The sequence below is a fragment of the Gallinula chloropus genome (genome assembly GCF_964237585.1).
Source record: "Gallinula chloropus genome assembly, chromosome: 3".
In the NCBI taxonomy this organism is placed as follows: domain Eukaryota; kingdom Metazoa; phylum Chordata; class Aves; order Gruiformes; family Rallidae; genus Gallinula; species Gallinula chloropus.
Window position 1 is genome coordinate 102,793,373 of NC_140087.1, and position 22,800 is coordinate 102,816,172.

The following is a 22,800-nucleotide window of genomic DNA, read 5'->3' on the forward strand; positions in this document are numbered from 1 at the left end:
ACTATCACACTGTGGCATTATTCCTTTATACTTCTGCATTTACCTCAAAAAGGAAGCATGCTGTCTTACTTTATTTTTTTCTGAAAGTTAATTTATCTGAAATGTAAAGATGTGTATTGTAATAATGTTAGAGCAAAGTTCTGTAACAATTGAATTTCATGTTTAATTCTATGAGAACATAAATCATCATATGAAAAACTGTATATTAAAAAAAACCCCTTTAAACTCTGAAGGACAACAGATGGTGTATTAACAGTGGCAAATATGAGCATACAGAAAGTTCTTTGGTTTCAGATAAATCTAGTGACTTGTTCAGATGTAATTTTTTGAGAGGGGTATATAACAGAAATTTCACTATGTCCAAGTTTGGACTGTGCTATAGATAATGTAGGATCATGTTTTTTGTGAACTGCTGGCTGAACTGTTTCGGGACACCTAGGTTTTCTCCTGGCTTAAGTGAGAGTTTGCTGAGACACACATATGTGGCTTCTAAAACAGTAATTATTTCACGCAAGATTCAACCTGTACTGCAGGTTAAGTCTCTTCAAGGACTTCTGACACGTTGGCATGATACACAGTACTTCAAGAGTATGGTAGTGGTGGGAAAGCAAAAGTAAAGAAGGGGATGATGCATCCTCTTCTAATATGACCACTCTTCTTTGTGGAAATACTTGACCTATTCAGGTATATCTTATGCTCCACTGAAAAATAGAGCTTTAATTTTAAATTATTTTCTTTTACAGGTCATACACATGGGATGGGTAAATGAGAGACTTGAAGGAGCTGATTCATCTCAGCTCTACAAATTCAAGTTTCTGGCACTGAAGGGTTCATCCTTCTACATTTTCAGCACTCCACCGGTAAAAAAAGAAAAAAAAAAAAGTATTTTTTCCAACAGTTTAATTGTAAATGGAAACCTGTTTGTTATGTCTGGGTTTGTTTTTCCTTACCAAGTAAAATTGTCAGCTGAGATTTCAAAAGAAGTTAAAGCCATAGATGCCACTGAATTTCAATAAGCTTTAGATATTTAACCTCTTTCAAGGCCTTCTGAAAATCTTATTGTACCTGAATAGTTCAAAGAACTAACAGTTTAACTTTTTAAAATTGTTAAGTTCGGATTTTGTTCTTTTTGGTTAGGCCAATTATTTCTTATTTATTCTAAGGTACACTGCAGAAGTCATAAATTAGGTTTTTTTAAAGACAAGATACACTATCTATACCATTAGCAGGTACTTGTGGATTTTGCACACAGGCAAGGGGGTTGAACTGCTACAGAGAATCCAATGCTAATTGTACCATTTGAACAAATGACATCATCTTGCTTTGATAATTTACGTAGATAGTAATGAGAATTCTATTTCATAACAGATGCCTTAACTGGTACTTCTCTAAAACAAAACAAAACAAAAAAAAAAAACCCACTAATAAAAATTCATTGAAAAGCACGAAAGAGAAATGAGCTGTAGAATTCTAAACTCTGGAAAAGTGGACCATATTTACCACATGGTATTATTGTTTTATCCTTTCTTTGAAGAAACTGTGCTTAAACAAATCAAAAAGAATAAAATATGGAATTAGAATGCAATTTCAATGATATAGCTGCCTTACAGATTTGCTCAGAAAGTGGTCAGTCTCCCAGTTTCCTCAGCTGATCCAAAAAATCTGATCCTTTATGTGTGTGCCATCAGCCGTACGTTTGGGAAGTACATACTCTTCAAACATTAGTTATGAACCTCTGTGAGAAGCAATCAGTAACATTTTTTCTCTCTTTAGATTGAAATTATAAATCAAATGATTCCTATTAGTTTCAAGCATTTCTAAATGGCCAGTAGTATTCTTTTTTAAAAAGAGAATACACATCTGGGAAAAGTTTGGGCTTTTTCCCCTTCTAAAAAATTGCCTGTATATTAAGTCAAGGAACTAAAATTTGTTTCAATTACTACAGTCCAATTAAAATGCAAATACAAAAATATTAAACAAATAAATAACACTCCACATGAATGCATTTCCTTTATAAATTTTAGTTATTTTTTTCAGACCCGTTTTCGAAGAAACATTGTTGATATAATTAAAACTATCCATCTACATGGTACTATTTGGGCATAACCTACTTCATTTATCATATTCAGCATTCTACTAAGAACAGACAAGTGAGGGCGTATGTTTTGTACTGTTAACATGCTACTTGCAAGGATCCCGTACACTCTGTTGTGGTTCTGCACAATTTCTTTTGTAGAAATAGTGGCTTTAAAAAGAAAAAAAGAACAAAGGGGACCCTTTTGGTCAATGTGCTGTGTCATCCAAGTACTCAGGTACAGGAGTCAGTGTTACTGAGCCTATAAATCATAAAACCTGTTGACTGGTTTTTTTTTATTATTTAATCATTCCACAGATTTTTTATATCAGTTCAAAATGAACAAAACAAAAGACCAGGAAATTGGTAATTTCTAGCAACCACCTACCTGAAGAATTCATATTTGGATCTAAAGCCAAACTTTGAAGATGTTTATCAGTGCCCTGAGGGTGCCTCCAGTGTGACTGTCACTGGCCTTCTTCCCTAGTGCTCTTCCCAAACTTCCCACAGTCCAGGATCCCATTGCAGCTTCCCTGGAGCCATCATCACCTGCCCCAGCAGCACAGCAGAGCCAGTTTTCAGCTCCCCACAACCCTGTCCTGTCCAACCATGGGCCCCAATGAGTCAGACCTACCCATGGCCACATGGCCGTGCCTGGCCTTAGCCCATCCCCAGGGAAGTGCCTGGTGTACAGAACAGAGGTTGCCCCAGTCCATGTTTATAGAAAAGGAATAAATACAAGCATAATAATAAGGTAACAAATAGTTCCACCTTTCAAAAACATTAAAAGAAAATCTAAATCCTGTGTTAATCTAATTAACTCATGAACAGTACTTTAAATGTTAGAGAATACTGCTATGAAGGTTCTAAATACTCATATTTGTAATTTACATTATATATAATGTAAATGTAACATATTAGGAAGGAAGAGACAATGACTTTGAGGGCACAGAACTGACCATGAATGCTGTTGGTGAACTTTCTAACTAGACACATAAGTCTTTATTTTGTTCACATATTTGCTTAAATTTAACTGCTTTTCAGTGTGTGTTTTGTACCATCAAGTTTGAGTTGTCTTGGAAATCTTTAGGGTTCTTACACAGATAGACAGTAGTTCATCTCAAGAACATTTCTTGATTTTGTTTTTCCTTTTTAATATCTTTTAATATTATTTTTTAATTATACTTGGCTCATTTTTTTCCATTAAAAACTGAAGAGATCAGTGAAATTAATTACTCGACCTAAAAGTATTTATCTTTTCCCTAGACCTTTTAAGTACTTCTAGATGCGTGGGATGCTTCTGCTTAATTGTCAGATAACGCAGCATTCTCTGTATCCCATTAATAAGTATTACAGCTACTTTGATTTTCTTTTCCTAAGTTTTGGTCTTTTGAGGTTGTGTGGTTGTTGTTTTTTTTTTTTTTTATATTGGGTGGGAGACCACTGGAGATTTCTAGAATCAGACAGTGTTCATAAAAATTTAAAGAGTATGTTAGCCTTTCTTTGACTCTAGTGAGTTTTGAAGTGTGATTCTCTTTTACATGCACCGCATATTTATTTCTGATCTCTAGTCATTCCTTTAGTGCTGATCTCTGAATAAGCATGAAAGTCTTGTATGCCTATTTTATAATTGCAGAACTCTCTTCTAGAGAATAACGGTTTTTCAGTTTGGTGTTTACTACATTTATACATCAAAATTAATTTAAATTTATCTTTCTATTTTAAATCATGACTTTTGAAAAATAAGTTATGGTTTTAAAATAAATAATTAACACACGCAGAGAATGCTATATATATTTGGAATGTGAGCCTGATCTGGTGCTGAGATCACTTCACCTAAGTGAAACTACATTTTAGTAGTTTGTTTATTTTTCAGAAATCCACCATAAAGCGTGCTTATAAAATGCAAGGAACTTACTGAAGCTCATACTGAAGTAAAAAGTACTTCTGCAACACTTGGTACTTTTGTAAATCCACATGCTTATTTTTTAGTCTCTTATTGTGGACATAAATTTGTAAATTCAAATTCCTATATTTCTATCTCCATTTTTATAATGTCTGTGATAAACTCAGTGTTTCATGTATGTGAGTTTACAAATGTGTTATTTTACAGTCTTTCTGAAAGGATTAATATAGCCAAATATCTACAAAACGCAAGTCTTCAATATATCACATAATGCACTGAGTTAGCCAAGGAGTTGGTCTTCCAATAATAATACCATTCAGCTACTGTTGGTCACAAGAATTAAAGTGGAAGCTCTGTGAATGCTAATTGGTACTTTCATGTATTCTGACAGTTAGAACTAAATTCATGCGAATGAAAGTATTTCTCATTAAGTGACCCATTCTGAATACACCTTTTTTGAAACATTTTTCAAATGCTTTACTAAAAAATAATTATCTTGTCATGCTAAAATAAACCCAAGAAATTGCAATGTGCAGAATGCCTGCAGGAACAATTCCAAGGGGAAATAATGAGAAAACTTTTTTTATTGCCTAAGGAGTATATTCCAGTATCTCATTTATCTTAGTTGCCTATGATTACCCAGTTATTAAATGTGTGATGACGGATAAGGCTACAATAAATAGAAACATCCTTTAAAGCAAATTAAGGATATTGCACTCTTGGTGAACTTTTCTGAGTCTTTCTAGCTTTTCTCACTGACCAAAAGTATATGATCAATTGTGGGGTTTTGGGTTTTTGGTGTTGTTTTTTTTAAATATGTTTTATAACAATAACATTTTGAACTTAGACATATTGTGATAATTCTGAGAAAACTATAAATAATGTCAGCTGTCTCTTTGGATTCTAGACCTCTTTGTAATATGTTTGTTTCCCCACTTTAAAATCCCTCTCAACATGTCATTCGTGTTCTCCTGATGACCTTGCGCACTATGATATTCAGACTGTTTCAGTCTTGGATTTAAGTATGGTAGCCTTTCTGTGACATACACTGTAAAAGAAAATCTTGGCTTATATAGGTGCCAGCAGTTATCATCATCACTAGCTGAAAAAGTCTTAGGAGGTTACAGAGAGACAAAGGATGAAAGCGATGCACAGGATAATGGGGAAAAGGCTGAAGTATTCAGAGTGAATTTAATGGCACAGCAGTTTCACCATTGTCCATGGTAGCATCATTAATAGCAGCAAAGAACCCCAAGAGTTTAAATTAATCTTCAGGAATCAAAACAAATTATATGAGCAATTAAAACTTCAGTCATGTCTCAATGGCTTTTAGGTTACAGCCCGTGACGCTAAATTAGGTTTCACAAACAGCAGATTAAATCTGTGTTTATGCTTTTGTATCTTACCTAGCTTGTAGTAGGAATGAAGGCTTCTGCTTCTAACTAAAATTCAAAGAAGCTTTGTCTTTGAGAAATTCAAGACCAAATAATGAAGTAGCCATGGTCCTAGGCTGCAAACCACATTTTGCAGAAAGCATGAAGATCCCTTTTGAAGATCAGCAGTAATGGGCCAAAACCTTTAGCTACTTTTTCAAAACAGCTATTAAAGTGAAAAAAGATTTCCCTGTAAATAAGGATTAAGTAAGGACCTGCAGTGCTTTGTCTATGGGAACATTTTTAAATAGGAATCGACTTTATAATTCTTCCATTTTGTTTGTTTCCAAACTTGTGCTCTGGCTTACTCTTGGCAACAATTACAGAACTAACCTCAAATAAAATATTGAATGGACCTTACTAGGTGGAAAAGAGGAACAGAAATCTAAATATTAGAAATGTGTGAGTCTAAAAATTGCGACATTTTATGAAGTGGTGGGAGGACAAGTATAATATCTAAAATTGCTTTAAATTAATTTTCTAAGCCAGCTAAAATTAGATTTAAATTTGACAAAGTTCCTTTGATATAGTACTAAGTACTTTTAAAGTTAGCTATATACAATGTTACAAGTTTTCATTTATGATCAGAAATGGCTTATAATAAAAGAGAAAATGAAAGTATATAACATGCTTTAACATTTTCCACTACATATGTTGTATTCAAGTGATGTTTGTCATTTGATCACTAAAATAGAAAAACTATCCAATGGGGAACCCTAGAATATAAATTGCATTTATTTCCTGAAAGATGTGGTAGTAGAACTTTCTTTTCTAGGTAGCTTTTCAGTCCCATTTGCAATATGTGATTCATCTCATCAAAATTTAGTCATGCAGAAGTAAAAGGTCTGATCTAAAGGTAGAGAAACTGGGAGAAAACATTGCCTTGTTTGTTGGTTTGGGGTTTTTTTCCCAATATGTTAAAATTTAGGCTGTTGAGAATTGGATTATGTTGTTAAGATTAAATACTTCTGACCTCTAAATTTAGGTGGGATGCTTTCCACACTAAGGAAAAAACATTCAGGTAAATTCTGAAACACTGCTTTGAAAAACAGATCTGTGAGGTCTCCTCGATAATAATGTTCATTAGACTCAGTGGACATAAGAGCATATAACAGAAAGAAGCTAACACCAAGTTCACATTTTTCCTCCAACGGCGCTCTTCAAAATAACATTTAGTAACCAGTAGAAGTCAACATTGCTCTGTGTCTGAGTGTTTTAGTGCTTTGGATTTTCACTGACAGGTTACTATCTTGCTTAAAGGTTTAGAATTTATGAAGACCTGGATATACAACTTAAAAATATTTTCAAAAAATCATGTTGGTCTTCACACAGAACATTAGGAACAAGTTTGATTATTATAGGTGAAATATGAGCTACTGTGAATACAGAGAAAAAGAATCTGTTATTGAATCTCATAGTTGTTTTTTTTTTCCCTAGGGAAGTTTCATCTGCAAAAACAGATGTTTAACGGTCAGATTTTGCTTTGCCTAAATAATTTAATTGAATTTTTCTGCTTCCCTCCTTTTGGCAGAGGAGTGCAAACAGGACAAAACTGCATCTACCCTAGTATTATAAAGTAGCTATTAAAGTCATCAAAACACTTATTTCCATATGCTAAAAGCCTCAGTTACAAATTAGTCAAATTCTTCATATATTTATGCAGCCATTCCCATTCATTCACCACGAGCTAGGATTTTGCTCTGAAATATATAAACAAAATAATCCCCTTTTATTTTTTTCTATGCATAGGGTGTGGTTTTTTTAAACTACCTAGACTACATACTGTTTATAAAATAGATCATTATCACATATATCGTGAACTAGAATATAGGGAAAAAAACCAAGTATCATTCTAACAGTCAAATTTTGACAGCCCATCATGTCAACAGAATAAAGTAATGAAATGAAAACAGAAAAATATGTCTTGAGCACACAGATGATGTCCTTCATTTCAGATATTACAGTTACAAGTCCTTTTTTAGTTTTTTAATAGAAATATTAAGATATTGGTGGTTTTGTGTATGTAAACTCAAATCTGAATTTGGGAATACATCTGGGTCTGTTGATATTTTATTTTTTTAAATTGAGACATGAATCTGGATGGGTTTGAGACTCTGGGTTCACTTTGCATGTTGGAAAATAAATATCCTTATGTAACTCACACAGAGATTACAAAGAGGTTTCCATCATACTTTAGTAATAACAGGGGAAAAAAAGCCCAAAGAAATTATTTAATACTTTTTAATTATAGTAAGACTCCTGTTGACGCTTCTTGTGTAAAAATTAAATGCTGTTTGACAGTCTTTTCTAAATGCTTGATATTAAATGTAGCAATGTGCCTGTATTTAGTGGATCCAGTAGAATAATGATGGCTGAAATTTTTTTTGTCTGTACATTATTTCAGAATAAAAAATGTGTTTTTAACATTTTCATTTGATATTATAGGTAAGCACACTAGACTGGGTGCGAGCTGAAAAAATCTATAACCTCTGTGAGGTTCTATTTAAAATTCACAAGGTAGGTTTCCTAACGATTACAATGATATTACTCAGTAAAGCTTGCCTTTTCCTAGTATCAAGTTAATCTTAACTAGGAATAGCTAACATTCAAGTAGTTCATCTGCTGTTTAAAAAAAAAACCTGTTGCAATTGCTAGTGTCATTAGCTGTGCATGTATAAGAAAATATGGAAAACAGATTAAGCTCCAAGTGAGCGAGTTACTAAAGTGTTTCCACAGTGGAGAAATTTTTCATTATTAGAGATTGTTGTATAAAATACAGGTGAGACACACAGCTGAGCATAATGCAGCTGGATATTGCATTTTTAATAGTGGCTCAGATTTTTAAGTGAGTCTAATGAAGAATGATTTGCTGTAATTCTGGATCTATATACAGATACTTTCATTTCAGTAATTAGAAATAAAAAAATATATCCTTTTTAAGTCATGTGTAATTTGCAAATACTATAGTAGATTTTACCTTATAAAAGGCAACATGTTACATCTGTGTACCATAGAATTTTTCATTTTTTTCCTTCCCCTAAAGACAGTGTCAAATTTTTTCCTAACCAAGGATTTTGGGAAAAATATTAGCAGTCTGTTTAATAATTGACTTACAGAAGATTTTTTTTTTCTAATACGTTGCATCAAATAGTTTAATTTAGTTCCCTACCAGGTAATCCAAACCTGCTTTGCAGGTGAGGCAAGGCTAGATGAGAACCTACTTTCTTAAAACAGTAAAAACAAACATTATGAGGGAAAAGAAACTCAAAGGATCGGCCTTTTCAGATAAAATACTGTTTCACTGAAAAATTCCAAATTAGCTTTGGTTCTCACTGACTGCTCTCCTCTCTTTTTATCATGTGTGTGGTTATGGAGAAGGAAGGTTGTTGCTTTACGGATCCTGACCAAATACTGTGCTGAAGGAGAACCACTTGGATGCTTTTAATGATGCAACACAGTTATTCATGACAATTTACAGAAGGAAAAGTGGGAAAAAAACCCAATATGAGTGAACTGTAACATTCTGTTCCCCTTTACTGCCCTTTTCAGCATAGAGGGGAATTCTCTGTAGCTTTAAACGACCAAATTTTTCAGAGAATGGGATGGTAGGGATTTGCCATCTCCTGGCTGCTCACACTACTTGCCCCTGCATGACTTTCAACAAAATGGGCATGTTTCTTATACCAGTTTTGTTGACTGACATTCAAACAACAACAAAAGATGAATTGAAAACATGAAGTTATAGCCAACAGAGCAAGGAGCACACAGAACTTGACAGGAATCTAGCAAAAAATAGTGCTCAGACATGAGCTGACTACATTTCATAGTAAGTGGCTGCTAAAAGAGCAGGCACTGATGTCAGCTGTCAGTTTGTCAGTCCATCACTGTCTGGTTTTTCTATTGTAAGCCTGCTGTCACTGGGCAGGGGAGGAGGGTTCCCTTCCGTGGCAGAAGTGGGGATAGGGAAGGGTCTTGAGCAGTGTCATGCCAGAAGAGCAGCAATCCTGCAGTTCAGGACTCGTGCTCAGCTCTGGATTGCAGGCTGCAGGAGCACGTCCATATTGTTGTGGGCATAGCATTATTTTAATGTGACCATGTCTTCAGCCAGGTACATGTGGGCAACATCAGGAACTGCCCATCTTTGAGAGAGCAGCAAAGAGCAGAGGCTCTGTCCCAAATGATTTATTCTATCTCATTAATCTTTTTTTAGAATTTACTTTTTCCTGACAAGGCAGGCAGCAATGAAATATATACTTATTGTGCCTTTTGAAAAGCCTTTGCTACGGTTTGGGGTTTGTTTTTTTCTCCTTGAAATGTTACAACAGATTTGGAACTCAGTATGTTCCTTGAATATTCTTTCCATTTCAAGGACAATCTATCCTTAAAGCAAATTTTGTGATACTTTTTCATTAAGAAAAAGAAGTGGGAAATAAACTATCCAAGATACAACTCTTTAATGTTCTTGACATTTTAATAAATGAATGCTTAATTGCGAGTCTTCATGAATATATTAACTAAAGTGCAAAAGCTCAAATTTAACACTTTAACCTCTTTTCTGTTGATTCTTTGGTATAAATGACAATGAGGCAAACTGAGCAAATTAAAAAAGACAGAAAAAAAATCTTGAGAGATTAAGGTTTCTACAGTGCAGACTGAAAGATGGAGGTTGTGTTGTAAATCCTGCCATTTGGGAAGGACGTTCCTGAGAACATTCACAAGCTGGTCAGAACTTGTGTGAAGCTGTGGTAGAGAGCTTTATCGTAACTTCTCATGAAAGATGGAATTTAAGGCGAAGTGCACATGTTACTCATCTAAGTGTCAGCTTCTCATCAATGTTTATGATGATGCAAGACTTAAACATGGAAAATAAGTATCCAGCATGGAAATGGCATTTTAGAACAAATTGTATGCTATATTTTAGATTTGTGTCTGTGTATACGACCATATAAATACTCACTTGCATGCACAAACATGCATATGCAAATATGTGAATTAACTTCATTTATATATCACATACTTGCATATTCATGTGCATTTAGTGGTAACAACCAGATGATTGAAAATGTGATCTCTTTTATTTCATGTGCCTCTTCCTATACCGTGCCTCATACTACCTCTATTACTGGAAATGTTACTGAAAACCTCTGTTATTCAGGAATGAGATTATTAGATGCATTTTTAAGAGGCACCCATTTTAAAAACATTTTATTTTCTTTTATTGCCTAGTATTTTCACACATTGCATTTCCACATACAAAGTAAAAATTATTAATAGAGTAGGCTGTGAGCCAGGATAAGCAGTACTGATTCTTGAAACAGATAGAAGTGTAATACCTGTCACTCAGTGGCTGCTGAACACTGATGATAAGCAGATATTGTGTTCAGCTTCCTTTTCACCAGTCCAAAGGTGTGTCGTAAACTAACTTTGAACTTCCTCAAGCTTGTTCTCTCGTCGGGTAGCTGCAGGGCTGTTTTTGAAAACAAAGTGCCCTGGTGGAATTATCTGCTGCTTCTGAGGTCCTCCACAGAACACCTGGAGCTTAATAGACTAGAGAAGAGTAAATTGCATAAGGTTATACTTGCCAGCTTTATGTTATTCAGCAATTCACTGGCACAAGCAAAAATTTCAGTTCCCATTTGAGTATTTTGATCCTGTTTGTGAATATGAGAGCAGTACACAGAGAAGAATGTGCTAGTGGAGCATTTGTTTGCCATTCGTTACTAAAAAGTGGATCTTCACTGCTGCCCTTTAAGGGTGGTTGTGTGTGTATTTAAAGCAGGAGAGACACAAGACCCTGAACATTTAAACATTTATTTTACAAGTATTGGAATATTTTACATGATTAGGTTCCAGCTGTTTAATTTCATGTGCATGGAGTTTCATCTGTAGCCTCAACAGGCAAAGAAAAATAAAATATATACATCTATCTAAGTCTTAACCTGACTACAAGATTGTAGGACTTGGGTACCACTGAAAAGTTGCATTCTGCTCTTTTCAAAGCCAAAATCCAGTCATGCATGACTCCTTTTACCTCAGTCTCCTATACCTCACCTGTACTGCTCGAGAAAGAAAATTCTATTTGTGGGTGACTTTAGAAAATAACAAATAACATACTTGGGCATTTTTTTTCCTTCAATCAATAAGAAAGGGATTTATCTGATAAATAGAAATTTAAAAAAATATGTCACTTGGAAATTCAGTCACTGAAACTACTCAGAGATGTAAGCAGTAGATTTTCTCTCTTTTTTTTTTACATCTATGCTAATCAATGAAGTCTTGAAAGATTAGAGAAGTTTCTTGTAAGAATTTGTTTTAATTTACAAAATATTCTGTTACAGGTATTTTTTTTTTGTTAAGAAAAGCTAATGCAGTTTCTCTTCATCTTGAAGATGCTGGCAGGATCTCACATCACTCCCCTTGTAGTTGCAGAGCAATGCTGGCTGCCATTAGGAGATGTCTGAAAGCTTGTGTTGTCATTTCCAGAATTAGCCCTTGGATGCTAGATAAATAACTGCATTCCTTGGTGTTTAGCATATTGGAACCCAATTAGAACCAAGTGTTACGTTCTCCTGTAAAGCTGGTACACAGCTCTTGAATTGTATTCCAGCAATTCAGGGATTTCCTTCCTTTTCACTGTAAACAATATATTGCTATAAACTCCTTTTAAATTATGTATGTATTGCTTAGGTAACTTTGACAGCATTTTGGAACTACAGAAGTAGCTCGGATTACATGATACAGGGTGAAGTGAATAAGAAGCAAAGAGAGAAGTTGTCTTTGAAATTATTACTTAATTCTCAGAACATTTCTTCAAGGTAATTATTAACATAATGACATTAACGTATCCAAGTACCCATCACTTACAGAAGACAATGTTGCTTTAACTGTTTGTTTTTGCTAGATGAAGAATCACATACTGAAACATGTCTTTCAGCTCTGGCTTGCTGATGATTGCTGGCTACAAGCAAACTTGTATTTAGGTATTCATCAGGACTTTGATCTTGAAGACCAGAGGCCATATTGTTTCAGTGTTATGGTTGGACATGGCAAGAGTCATTATTTCAATGTAGAGCTGGGCAGCGAGTTGGCAGTGTGGGAGAAATCATTTCAGAGAGCGATTTTCTTGGAAGTTCAAAGAACAGGGGTAAGTCATGAATAATTTAAATCCTGGAGCCATTTCATCAGTGAAATAAGTATAACAAACATTTAGGTAATTTGTGTGTTTAATAATTGCACTGGATTGCTGTGGTCCATGACTACATGAGTACATTTTAATACACTGAAAGCTTCATCATCACATCAATATTTGTATGTCAATGACTATGTAATAACAGTCTGTAAGCTTGTTATGACAATTTGGTAAAAGGGAAGTGGTAATGTCTAAGTTGACCTTGATGATAACAAACTGGAAATTAATACATTTTACCACATACTGACAACAGTTTATGTGTTGTTAATTCAGTCCAGCTTGACCATTTTCTTCAAGAAAGCTTATTTTCCACCCACATAAGATAAAGGTGTTGTGTTTTACATAATGTTCCATTTTTCAAAGAAGACATATTTTGCTCTTACATTGTTAATTGTAAATTGAGATTATCTTTGTTAATGTTGGAAGAGATTGAAGACTCGGCATAAAAGTGACAGGAAAGTTTGTGATAGTCTTAAATTTTCAAACATCATCACTTTCTACTAGATACTAAAGTTGCCTCAAGTCCATTATTTTATCAGATCTGAGGGTACACTTCCCATTAGGTGGTTTTAAATTTAAGATAAGATTCCTGGTATAACTGTCAAAATGTAGGTGTCTACTAGCATTGTGGTGACTAAGGTCTCATTAGAATCAGTGAGTGGGGTCCAAAGAATGATTGTGCTTATCGTAAAGCACGTGTTTTATTCTAAAGGAGGTATTTTGTGACATGAAGAGAGAATATAGATTGATCTTGATGTAAGTTGCAACTTAAAGCACCTCTGTACTGTTACATAAACAAGTTATTTGCTGAACATCTAGATCCATAGTCCCAAGTGATCTGGACTAGTGGCATTGGCATGGATGGATTAAAAGTATAGGGCTTCTCCAATTAAAAACATATTTACACAGTTTAGCACAAATGCAAGCTTGATCTGGTATGTTTGAGTTTGCAGGGACCTCCTAAACATGTTTACAAAAGCAAGAGCACTGGATCACAAGTATGAGTCCTAGCACAGGTCTTGAATCAGCTCTTCTAAATTTCCAAAGCTCTGAGATTCAAAGGAGGTTTGCAGATATTTGCTCAGAAGCCTTCTAATTGTCTCTTCAGGCTGAGGGGGTAACAGAAGAGATTTCCTAATCATGATGCTGTTACTGCTCCTGCACTTCTGAGAAAGAATGCAGTTCTTAACATGATTCTTCCTGAAAAATTGCTGGGCATTAGGGAGGGATTAATAATGCTTATTGAATATGCATAAAGTATTTTCTCATATGAACTCTTCAAGAAATTATTATATGACTGTTTGACCAACCATTCAATTGTACTATTTATTATCTGTATAAAACGCATATTATAACATGGGTGAAGATTAGCTTGTTATGTATCTGGTTCTATTTCTGAAGTATTTCTTATTAAAACTTGTTCTTGTACATCCTAACAATCTGAAAATTAAGGAATATTTCATTGCTTGTGAAGTGATCTTTTGTCATTTGAATCCAACAGTCTTCTGGATGTATATCATACAAAAGACATTAATACTTCTTCCAGCTGTGGTTTAACCTATCTCAAACCTCCAGGGGAGGTATTCAGTTAAAATACAGTGCTTAAGTCTCCATATGTGTGTTTCCATATCTTAATCTTCTCTCAGTTGCGTACATTCAAGCTTGTTGTAAACCACTATGTCAGTAGGATGCAAAGTGCTGTGGTCACTCTCCAGCCGTGAAAAATCTTTTGACTCCACTATTTTCTTTCTTCCTTCGAAACATAAATGCAGCTTTGAATGCCCTTCTTTTTAAAAGGATATCAAGAGCAGCATGAATGAGGTATAACTTAAAATTACATATATTATTTCAAACCATAGAAAAAGAACTGGCATTTCAGTATCCAGAAAATTGAAGGTTGTCACCTGCAGGTTAGATTGTCTATAAAAATTAGTTATTTTAGAAAAGGACCATAATTGCAGTTCGAAATTTATTTTTATTCATAAATGACCAGGCAAGATTCATGGCAGGTGTTGGACTGCACTGTCATTTCAGCCACTCTTATTTGAATGAGGCTTGGCTCTGTTTACACTTGAGGGCCATTAGGATCTTGTCTTTGAAAGAGCTGTTGTTAACCTTATCCTGTACACATTCTTTGTGGTTGATGTTTCTGTAAGAGAAATTGTACTTCTGAGAAAATTCTATCCTTACACAGTTTATGAATAGAAAGGTGCACTGCTATGTTCAAAGGTGTTTGTTTTGGGTTTTTTATCTGCCTATTTTGTGTGATATTTTTATACATTTGTTCTGAAAATGGCAGCAGTGCTAAATGACACAAAGAACGGAATAAAGCAGGAGGAAATCACCCTCACCATGTTGTTCCCCTTTCAGCGGTCTTAAAGCCGTATTTCAAGCTGCAAAATGCTTACAAAAAGGATTCTACTGAGAGACTGAAATTCAGTGACCCTGATGAAATTAATCTACTTACAAACCATGATAGCAAGCAAACTTAGGTTAAATCCATGTGCTAGAAATAGCTATATTTTTTTCCTAGAAAAGATGTTATAGTCACTGATGGCACAATTTGGAGAGTTGGGAGCAATAAAAATGCAATAGTAGGGCAGGAAGGCAGTTAAAAGCCAAAAAAAAAATATGCTGTTAAAAAATATTTCCATGAGGTTGCTAACAAAAGTCAGCATTGCAATAGAGGAAGATAGGCAGTGAATTCCTCTCAATCATAACTAGAAGTTCAGTCATCTCTCACAAATCCAAGCAAGCCTGTCTGTCTCACCTGAAACAGTGACTCCTAAACAGCGAAAGACCAATCAATGATGCTCAGATTAGGGTTTGTTTTTTTTTCTTTTAGTTTTTTACAACATAGACAATCTTCAAAAATTAAAAGGCTAGCATGTTTTCTAGATGTCCTGCTAATTTTTTTACCCTTCAGGGTAGGCTTGTCATTACTATGGGATTTTATTCGATATTTTTCCAACTTTGTCTTTAACTTTCTTGTTAGTTGAAATTACCTTGGTAGTCTTTCTTCTCCTCTAACTATTCTTTCAAAAGGAAATTATCTTGACTCATCTGAGTCTTGGCTATGATTGTTAAATTAATGCAGGAACATCTTGATTGGATTATTTGGATCTTTGGGGTCTTTAGTGTTGTTAAACAGGTGGATTGAGAAGGATATTGCAATAGTATTTGGTGGTGGACAGAAGAAAGAGTAATACACTGTCGGCTGTGGGAAAATTGGAAAAACTGTTTTGCCATCTTGAAACTTTCTGCTTGTTACATGTGTGGCAGAAGAGAGAAAAGGAATTTGCCCTACCAGATGGAAGAGCTCTCAGGAGACTGAAAAAAACCCACACACGGGAAAGTCATTTACTGTAGCCTCTAAAATAACCTGCATAGAGAGGAGACATATTTACATACTGTCATTTATCTTGCAACTTTTAAACATGGAAAAAAGTTTTCCCTTCATGCTTTAGGCTGAGATGCAGATCCTGCAATATCTTTTGAACCCTCATACAGATGAATAACCTGGTTTATCAAACCATTACTTTGCTTGGAAAAGAAGAAAAATTGTTTAATACAAGTTACTGCAAAAATTAAAATAGGTCAGAAGTTGGACGCCACTTAATCATAACAGAATAATCAAGAAGTTTTGCTGCATGGCTTTTTCCTGTGCTTAAATATAAATGCTTCTTTAGCTCAGTGACTCATCTTGACAGACAAATAATCTCTGGAAATAAAAATATAATATATATTTATCGAGGACAGGGATTTGAATATATTTTAATGTTGGCAGTACGATTCATGTTCCTGGAATGAAGCAAAATCTTCCTATGAGGAATAAACATTAAAAATAACCAAAAAAAAAATTCACAAAAGTTCTATACGACATCTTACTTAAATCCATGTCATACAAGACATCATATAATGAACATAGATTTATGCTGTAACTATCCTGTTCTTTCCCTCTTTATATTTCAGTTAACATGACTATGTTTATGTGGATGCTTTATCTTTTTTGTATGCGTTTTTAACATTTACTTACTTTCCAAAGAGTTACCAACGAACTATTTTCTATTGTGAGATTCTTGATGCTGAACATGTATCCCCTTGGCTCGCTGTGGCTCAGAATTGCTCGCTGATTATCCCTGTTCCTGGATAAATGTAAAAGTAATTATTGGAGAAAATTGTGCATGCAGACCTGGAGCTTTGTTTCTATAGGATTTCAATTTTATTTCTACAAATACTGCGCTGCTAAAACACCATAATAAAAATTCCTAAAAAAAGAAACAATTGTTAAAACAAGTGAAGTTAATCAATTCTTTTTCTGTTTTGTAAGCAACAATTAATTTTCTTTCAATATTGGTTGGTAGAGAGAATCTTGGTTTTCATCTGTGAGCACAAGCAGTGTTCCACACTTATGGAAGATGACAGACATGGGAGTAATGTATCTTACAGTATTCTTAGTCCAAGTCTTCCTGTTCCAGACTTTTAACATTTCCTCTGTACATTGTATGTTCTTCAGGGTGATCTGTATGAAATGCCTGAGGAGTCTACAACCACATTATTGATGATTAAAATCAAAAAACTCTAAAACCAAAACAAAAACCCCACGCAATTATTTTGAAGGAAGAGGTTTATACAATAGCCTTTCCTCAGTGTTGTATCTCTTTCCCTTTTTGCTTGATGCACTATCTCTAATTAAGTGCCTAGCGCTGGTTACTTTTGATACCCTCTCTTCTATTCATCTTTTTAATTCCTTTGTTATATCCTGTCATAGATTTTACCAGTTCATCATTTAATTAATTTGTAACCCATTCATAACATTTCTAGCCCATTCATAATGTTCTCATCTGAGTCAGATGAAGTTGCTTTCCCTAAAACTTACATTGTTTGTTGTATAAATCCTTTCTGAATTCATGCTGTTGACAGATTTTGGTTTTAATCTTGTGCTTTTCTAGTAAGATTTACGGTTTCAAAGTTTCCCCTACAAAATTTATTCATGTAATTCTCGCCCGTCCCTCCTCCTCAGCTCAGGAAATAATCTGTGTGGTCTCCGTATTCCTACTACCGCTTGTTGTTTGGTCTGGACTGTTAATTTTACACGTGAATTCAGTGAAAATACAAAGAAGTGAATAGGGTGCTTCCCATTGATTTCCAGGAAAGCAGAATTTTCTCATAAATTCCTTTTAAAAGTGTTCAGTTAACTATATTGTATAAATTATCAATACAGTAGTGCCTGTATGCATAAATACTACTTCCTAACCTGTCACAAGCAATCACTGGTTTATAACATGAAAAGTAATGCTTATATTTCAAACCGCCTGCTTGTTTCTATGATGTGCAAAATCACTTATAAAAATGAAAGGAGATAAAAAAGAAGTGTGCAAAACTTCACTGACATTTTAAAAACCTACATTTTCACTAAATTAAATGCTTTGAGCATCTCCAGAAAGATCTTTCCACTCAGTGAACCTGACTTTTTTATCTACCTGATTTCTGAGGTGCTCGGGGGGCCTTGGGTGTCTCCATAGCTCTTTGGTCAAAACAAACACACTTCTTGTTTCTAGGCATCTTTGGGAATGAAGTGGTGCTTGAGAAATGGTAGTATAAATGACCCTCCAAGACTGAGCAAAAGAAGACCACTTAAACAAAATCTAGCAGAAATTAGGCATATGAATAAAAAGTAATTTTCATTCCCAGTTTATGAATCTATTAATTCTTCATGGTAAACTGACAGGATTAGTTAAAATAGGCTTGGTTGATCACAGTGTAATCCTTGTGAACTTCAAATAATACATCTAAAATGTAAAAATGTTAAATGCTGTTGGCAATGTTACTTTAATTTTATATTCTGTGATGATGACAAAACATAAATGAAACAGAACTACATAAAGGAATCCCTTTAAGAAGGAGACCACCACCTATAGATGCTGTTTGCAGAACTAATTCCTGAAACAAATAAGCAAAGTGAATATCCTCCTTAAATTCAGGTGAGGTATTAAATAGGAGTTAGATTAGGTAAGATTTATAGGGTCATTAGAAGATACTTATCATTTTGTTTCCAGAAGCACTCAGTTTAATTACACAATTAAGTTCTAGATTGTTTTCATTAAGTACAGAAGGCTTATTACAATTCCAATTTAACTGGTCATCTATAGAAATGCTATTAGATTCTAATTCATTTTCACACTGATGCAAAAAACACAGCATTCTCCAACACAAAGATAATAACCATACAGATTAATTGTAAGTACATTTGCAAAAATTGTTAATAATTTAGCAATTCGGATACCAGGTGAGAATTCATCACATCACCTATTATATATTTTTTTAAAAAAAAGCAAGAGAATGTACCAATTTACAAGGCTCTTAAATAAAATAAGATTTATTTTTTATATTTTAAATGTTATTAATATAAAATATTGATTTTCATGAAGCTGCAGCAATATTTCTAAAAATAGTGGTATATTCTTAAAATTTAAAATTATTCATACTGAAAGGGTAAATCCAAAGACTTTTTATTTATTTATAAATACGAAGATTTAGATAACATTTATGTAGTGTGACTCTAGTTTTGTGATTACTTTCCAGAGGATCTTATAGACTTTAGTAAGGATGAAACTATTAAGCTGTGAAGAAGTTATTCTCATGGAATTTCAAATTTATAGAGTAATATTAGCTTAGAATTTTTGTATTTTATGTTTTCAAAAGTTGGTGTTTCCTATTATTCTCCACACATGGTTTCATTACAAGAATCTGGCAGAAAAACAAAATCTCATTACAGTCATCACTGATTCAGAACTTAATTTTGCACTCAGAAATGTCTTTTGTTAATCTTTCTACTTTATTTCCACTGCAAAGTTCCAGAATGTATAGATGCCCAGAAAAGAAAAAACCTTTATTATGTGATAACAAACTGTATCAGAAACAGCAGTGCCTTTGCTGAAGTAAACCAGTCGAGTGCCACTAAGATGACTGGTGCCAGCCTGATTCCTGTGATTGCTACTGAGGGTCTTGCACAGGTCTGTGAAAATATATTTGGGACAGTCTGCAGGTAGAAAGCTGTTAAACATTCAAGTCATCATTGTCTCTTGCTTTTCTTTATGGAAAAATGGGTTGCTACAAAATCATGAAGGTGTTGCTCTGGCACAGAGATGAGGAGGAAGCACAGTCTGTTTCTGCCGAAGTCAAGCCTAAAGAATGCACTTTGGTATTTCACTGCTAGAGGATGACCACTGCTAAGATGCTGGCCTTTGACTTTGTCCTCCTACCTGCATTTCTGACACTCTTTTTCTACAGCCAATTTAAGCCATAGTCTGCCTGTTCAGGAGAGGAGTTAGCAAGTTCTCTTTCTTTTTTCAGATTTATGTTAGTCATAGGTTCATAGGACAGAGAGAATGTCATGGGCATGGGTAGGCATCCATAATTGTGTTATCTGCACATCTTGTCAAGAAATAGCTGAACCCACAATGGTTTAGGAGAAATTGGTTGACCTTTCAGGCTTCCTATAGGAACATAATTCCCTGCAGAGGAACGTTTGCTTTGGGCCACATGCACATGTAGCCCACGTCTCTCTGAGGGAGGGGTTTAATGCCAGGAACACTGAACTTTTCAGAAAAGTCAGTCTGTCCAATGAGAGCTCTGTTAAGAAAACCATCTTTGCAGTGAGCTGCTGCAATGTCACAAGCATTTACAAATTGAAAATAGATTAGATAAGTTAAACATTTATTTCAGTGAAAGAGCTGCTGTGTGCCAGTAATGTTACATGTGAGTGTGGCTCAGATTGTTATAGATGACCTAAAGGCAAAAGTTTCAAGTCTCAGTATCCTGAGAAAGCATTTAAAACATGAACATATTAAGCACTTGTCTTACTCTCTAAAGCCCTGAACACTGAGCTAGCATCACTTCTACTGAGATCAATATAAGCTTTCTTTGAAGTTCATTGAAAGTATAATGAACCACCATTATGTGATTCTTTTGAATAAGTACATACATGCTGAAACACAGATACGCATCAGTTTTTAAAGAATAGGTATAATGTTGACTTGAAATCATCAGCAAATGCCATCTTTTACAAGAGAATGTGCTTTTCTATACTAATACTAGGTGAAGTGTGGATTTAGGATGAGCATTATGTTGATATTGCACAAATGTTTGGTTGCTGCTGGGCAGCGTTTACACCAAGTTAGGGAGTCAGCTTCTCACACCACTCCAGCAGTGCTTCTTTTACATATATATATTGGGGGGGGTTAATTATTATTTTTTATTTTAGTAATAATAATTGCTGTTGTCTTCTTCCTTTCTTCTTTCCTTTCTGTCATATTCAAGTGTCTTTACCTCAACCCAGGAGTTTTACCCTTTTATTTTTCAGTTCCCTCCCCATCCCACAGAGGGTGGGAAGTAAGCGAGCAGTTGTGCAGTTATTTTCGCTGCCAGCCAGGTTAAAACATAAGAAGTGGTTTTAATTGTGTCTATCCATAATTATTACAGTTCTGTAACATTTTAATTGTGACTTGATGAGTTCCTTAAAGGTATGGCTACATGAATGGATCTGCCACATTTTTAAAGTGAAGATTCATGAATGCTCACAGAAATTATTTCACTGATACTTTTCACAGTTATCTGAAAAAGGAATACTCCTGTTTTGGAGTAACTCATGTTACTGTGAATGTCAGATTTCATTTTCATTTTATGTTTCTCATATGTATTATGGATGCTTTCAATATGCTTGATAAATGTCTTCTGAAAGTTTTGCTTTCGAAAGAAATGATGATAAATATTCTAAAATATTTTATCTTAAATTAACAATCAGATTTTTTAAGTGTGAGAAAACCAAAGTATGTGCATTTTTAATTTAACTTTTTTGCAGTTTCAGAGAGTTTTAAAAGTACTTCTGTTTAGCACAAATAATTCTACACAAAAATACTGTTGAAGAAGATTTTGTCTTCAGAATTAAGGGGTTTAATTTGGTATGCCTCCTGGTACACTCTCTGTATGTGGGCTGAGATATATTTCTCAGTACAACCATAACAACTCTGGTTGCTGTTATCACCATTTCCACATCCTACTTGGAGTTTTTTTTATACTGGAAGTGAAATTTTCAGAAAAGCTCATTCTTGACCTACCTGGTCTGCCATTACAGCTTTTAGAAAATGAATTTTTGGTAAATACATGGGATGCATTAAGAAACCATACCCCTGTCACTCCTGTATGATATAATAGCCTGTATAAAGCTGCTGCATAAAATCTTAATGCAAGAATCTCTGTTCCAAGCTGGCTGCTGTTGGGTTTTGTTGTTTTTTTTTTTTTTTACAGTTATCTCACTGTATTTTAAATGCTGTTGTGCATTTGCAATATTTTCATTCTAATGTATAATAAAAGAGCATGTCACAGACGTCCTTCTCTGAGTCAGGCTTTTATGTTCCCCTAAAAAGTCCATCAAACCTCCTCCTGTTTTTTTACAGATGCCCACACTGAGAAAAAGGCCAAGAAAAATATTAAATTTAATATGATGTGGGATTTATTTTCAGAAATAAGAAGATACAAGTTATCAGTTTTAATTGGATTATTGGATGATACTAAAATTTTATCAGTTCAAATTGGCAACCCTGGAGTCTTCTGCTAATATGATTGAAATGTTGACCAGTAATTGATTTCTAGGGAAAACTCTTACAATTAAATTCAATTATTATGTTAATAGAGTATGATGAGCAAATCACTTCATATAGGTTTAGCCCATTAGAATTCCACTCTCCACCTCGTTTGTATACAATGCACTCTCTTAAATCTATATGAGATCATAGACTTTGTGAAAAGTCAACTCTTGTACTAGCGAAAAGTGCTCGGTTTGGGGGTTTTAATTTTGATCTGCATACAGCTAAACTTTAAGGCTTTATTGTTGTTGTTGGTTGGTGGGTTTTCTTGGATGTTTTTTGTTTGAGGTTTTTTTTGTAATTAAATAATAACCAACAAATCTTTAATACCTCAAAAGAACCTTGCCATTATCTTCATTAGGTTTTGGAGTCATCTCTACTTTAAATATGCTAACGCATGCACTATTGTTCTTGGCTTGTATCTATATTCATTGGTAGTTAACTATAAAAAAGGAAAAAGGGCAGAACTAGATGATGGTGGCTCTTTTGTAATATATTAAGTAGTACTGTTTGTACTGAACAAATAAAACTGTGTTCCCATCATTATGTTA

General features: G+C 34.3%; 1 protein-coding gene across 1 annotated transcript in view; it reads left to right on the forward strand.

Moving 5' to 3' along the window:
* SNTG2 (syntrophin gamma 2) overlaps positions 1–22,800 on the forward strand; it is a gene marked incomplete at both ends in the record, with an annotated part of 269,535 nt that overhangs the window by 230,156 nt on the left and 16,579 nt on the right. The window contains 3 exons of the mRNA XM_084261688.1: positions 744–860; positions 7,859–7,930; positions 12,348–12,557. Coding sequence (XP_084117814.1) covers positions 744–860; positions 7,859–7,930; positions 12,348–12,557 — 399 coding nt within the window. The remainder of the gene's footprint in view (positions 1–743; positions 861–7,858; positions 7,931–12,347; positions 12,558–22,800) is intronic.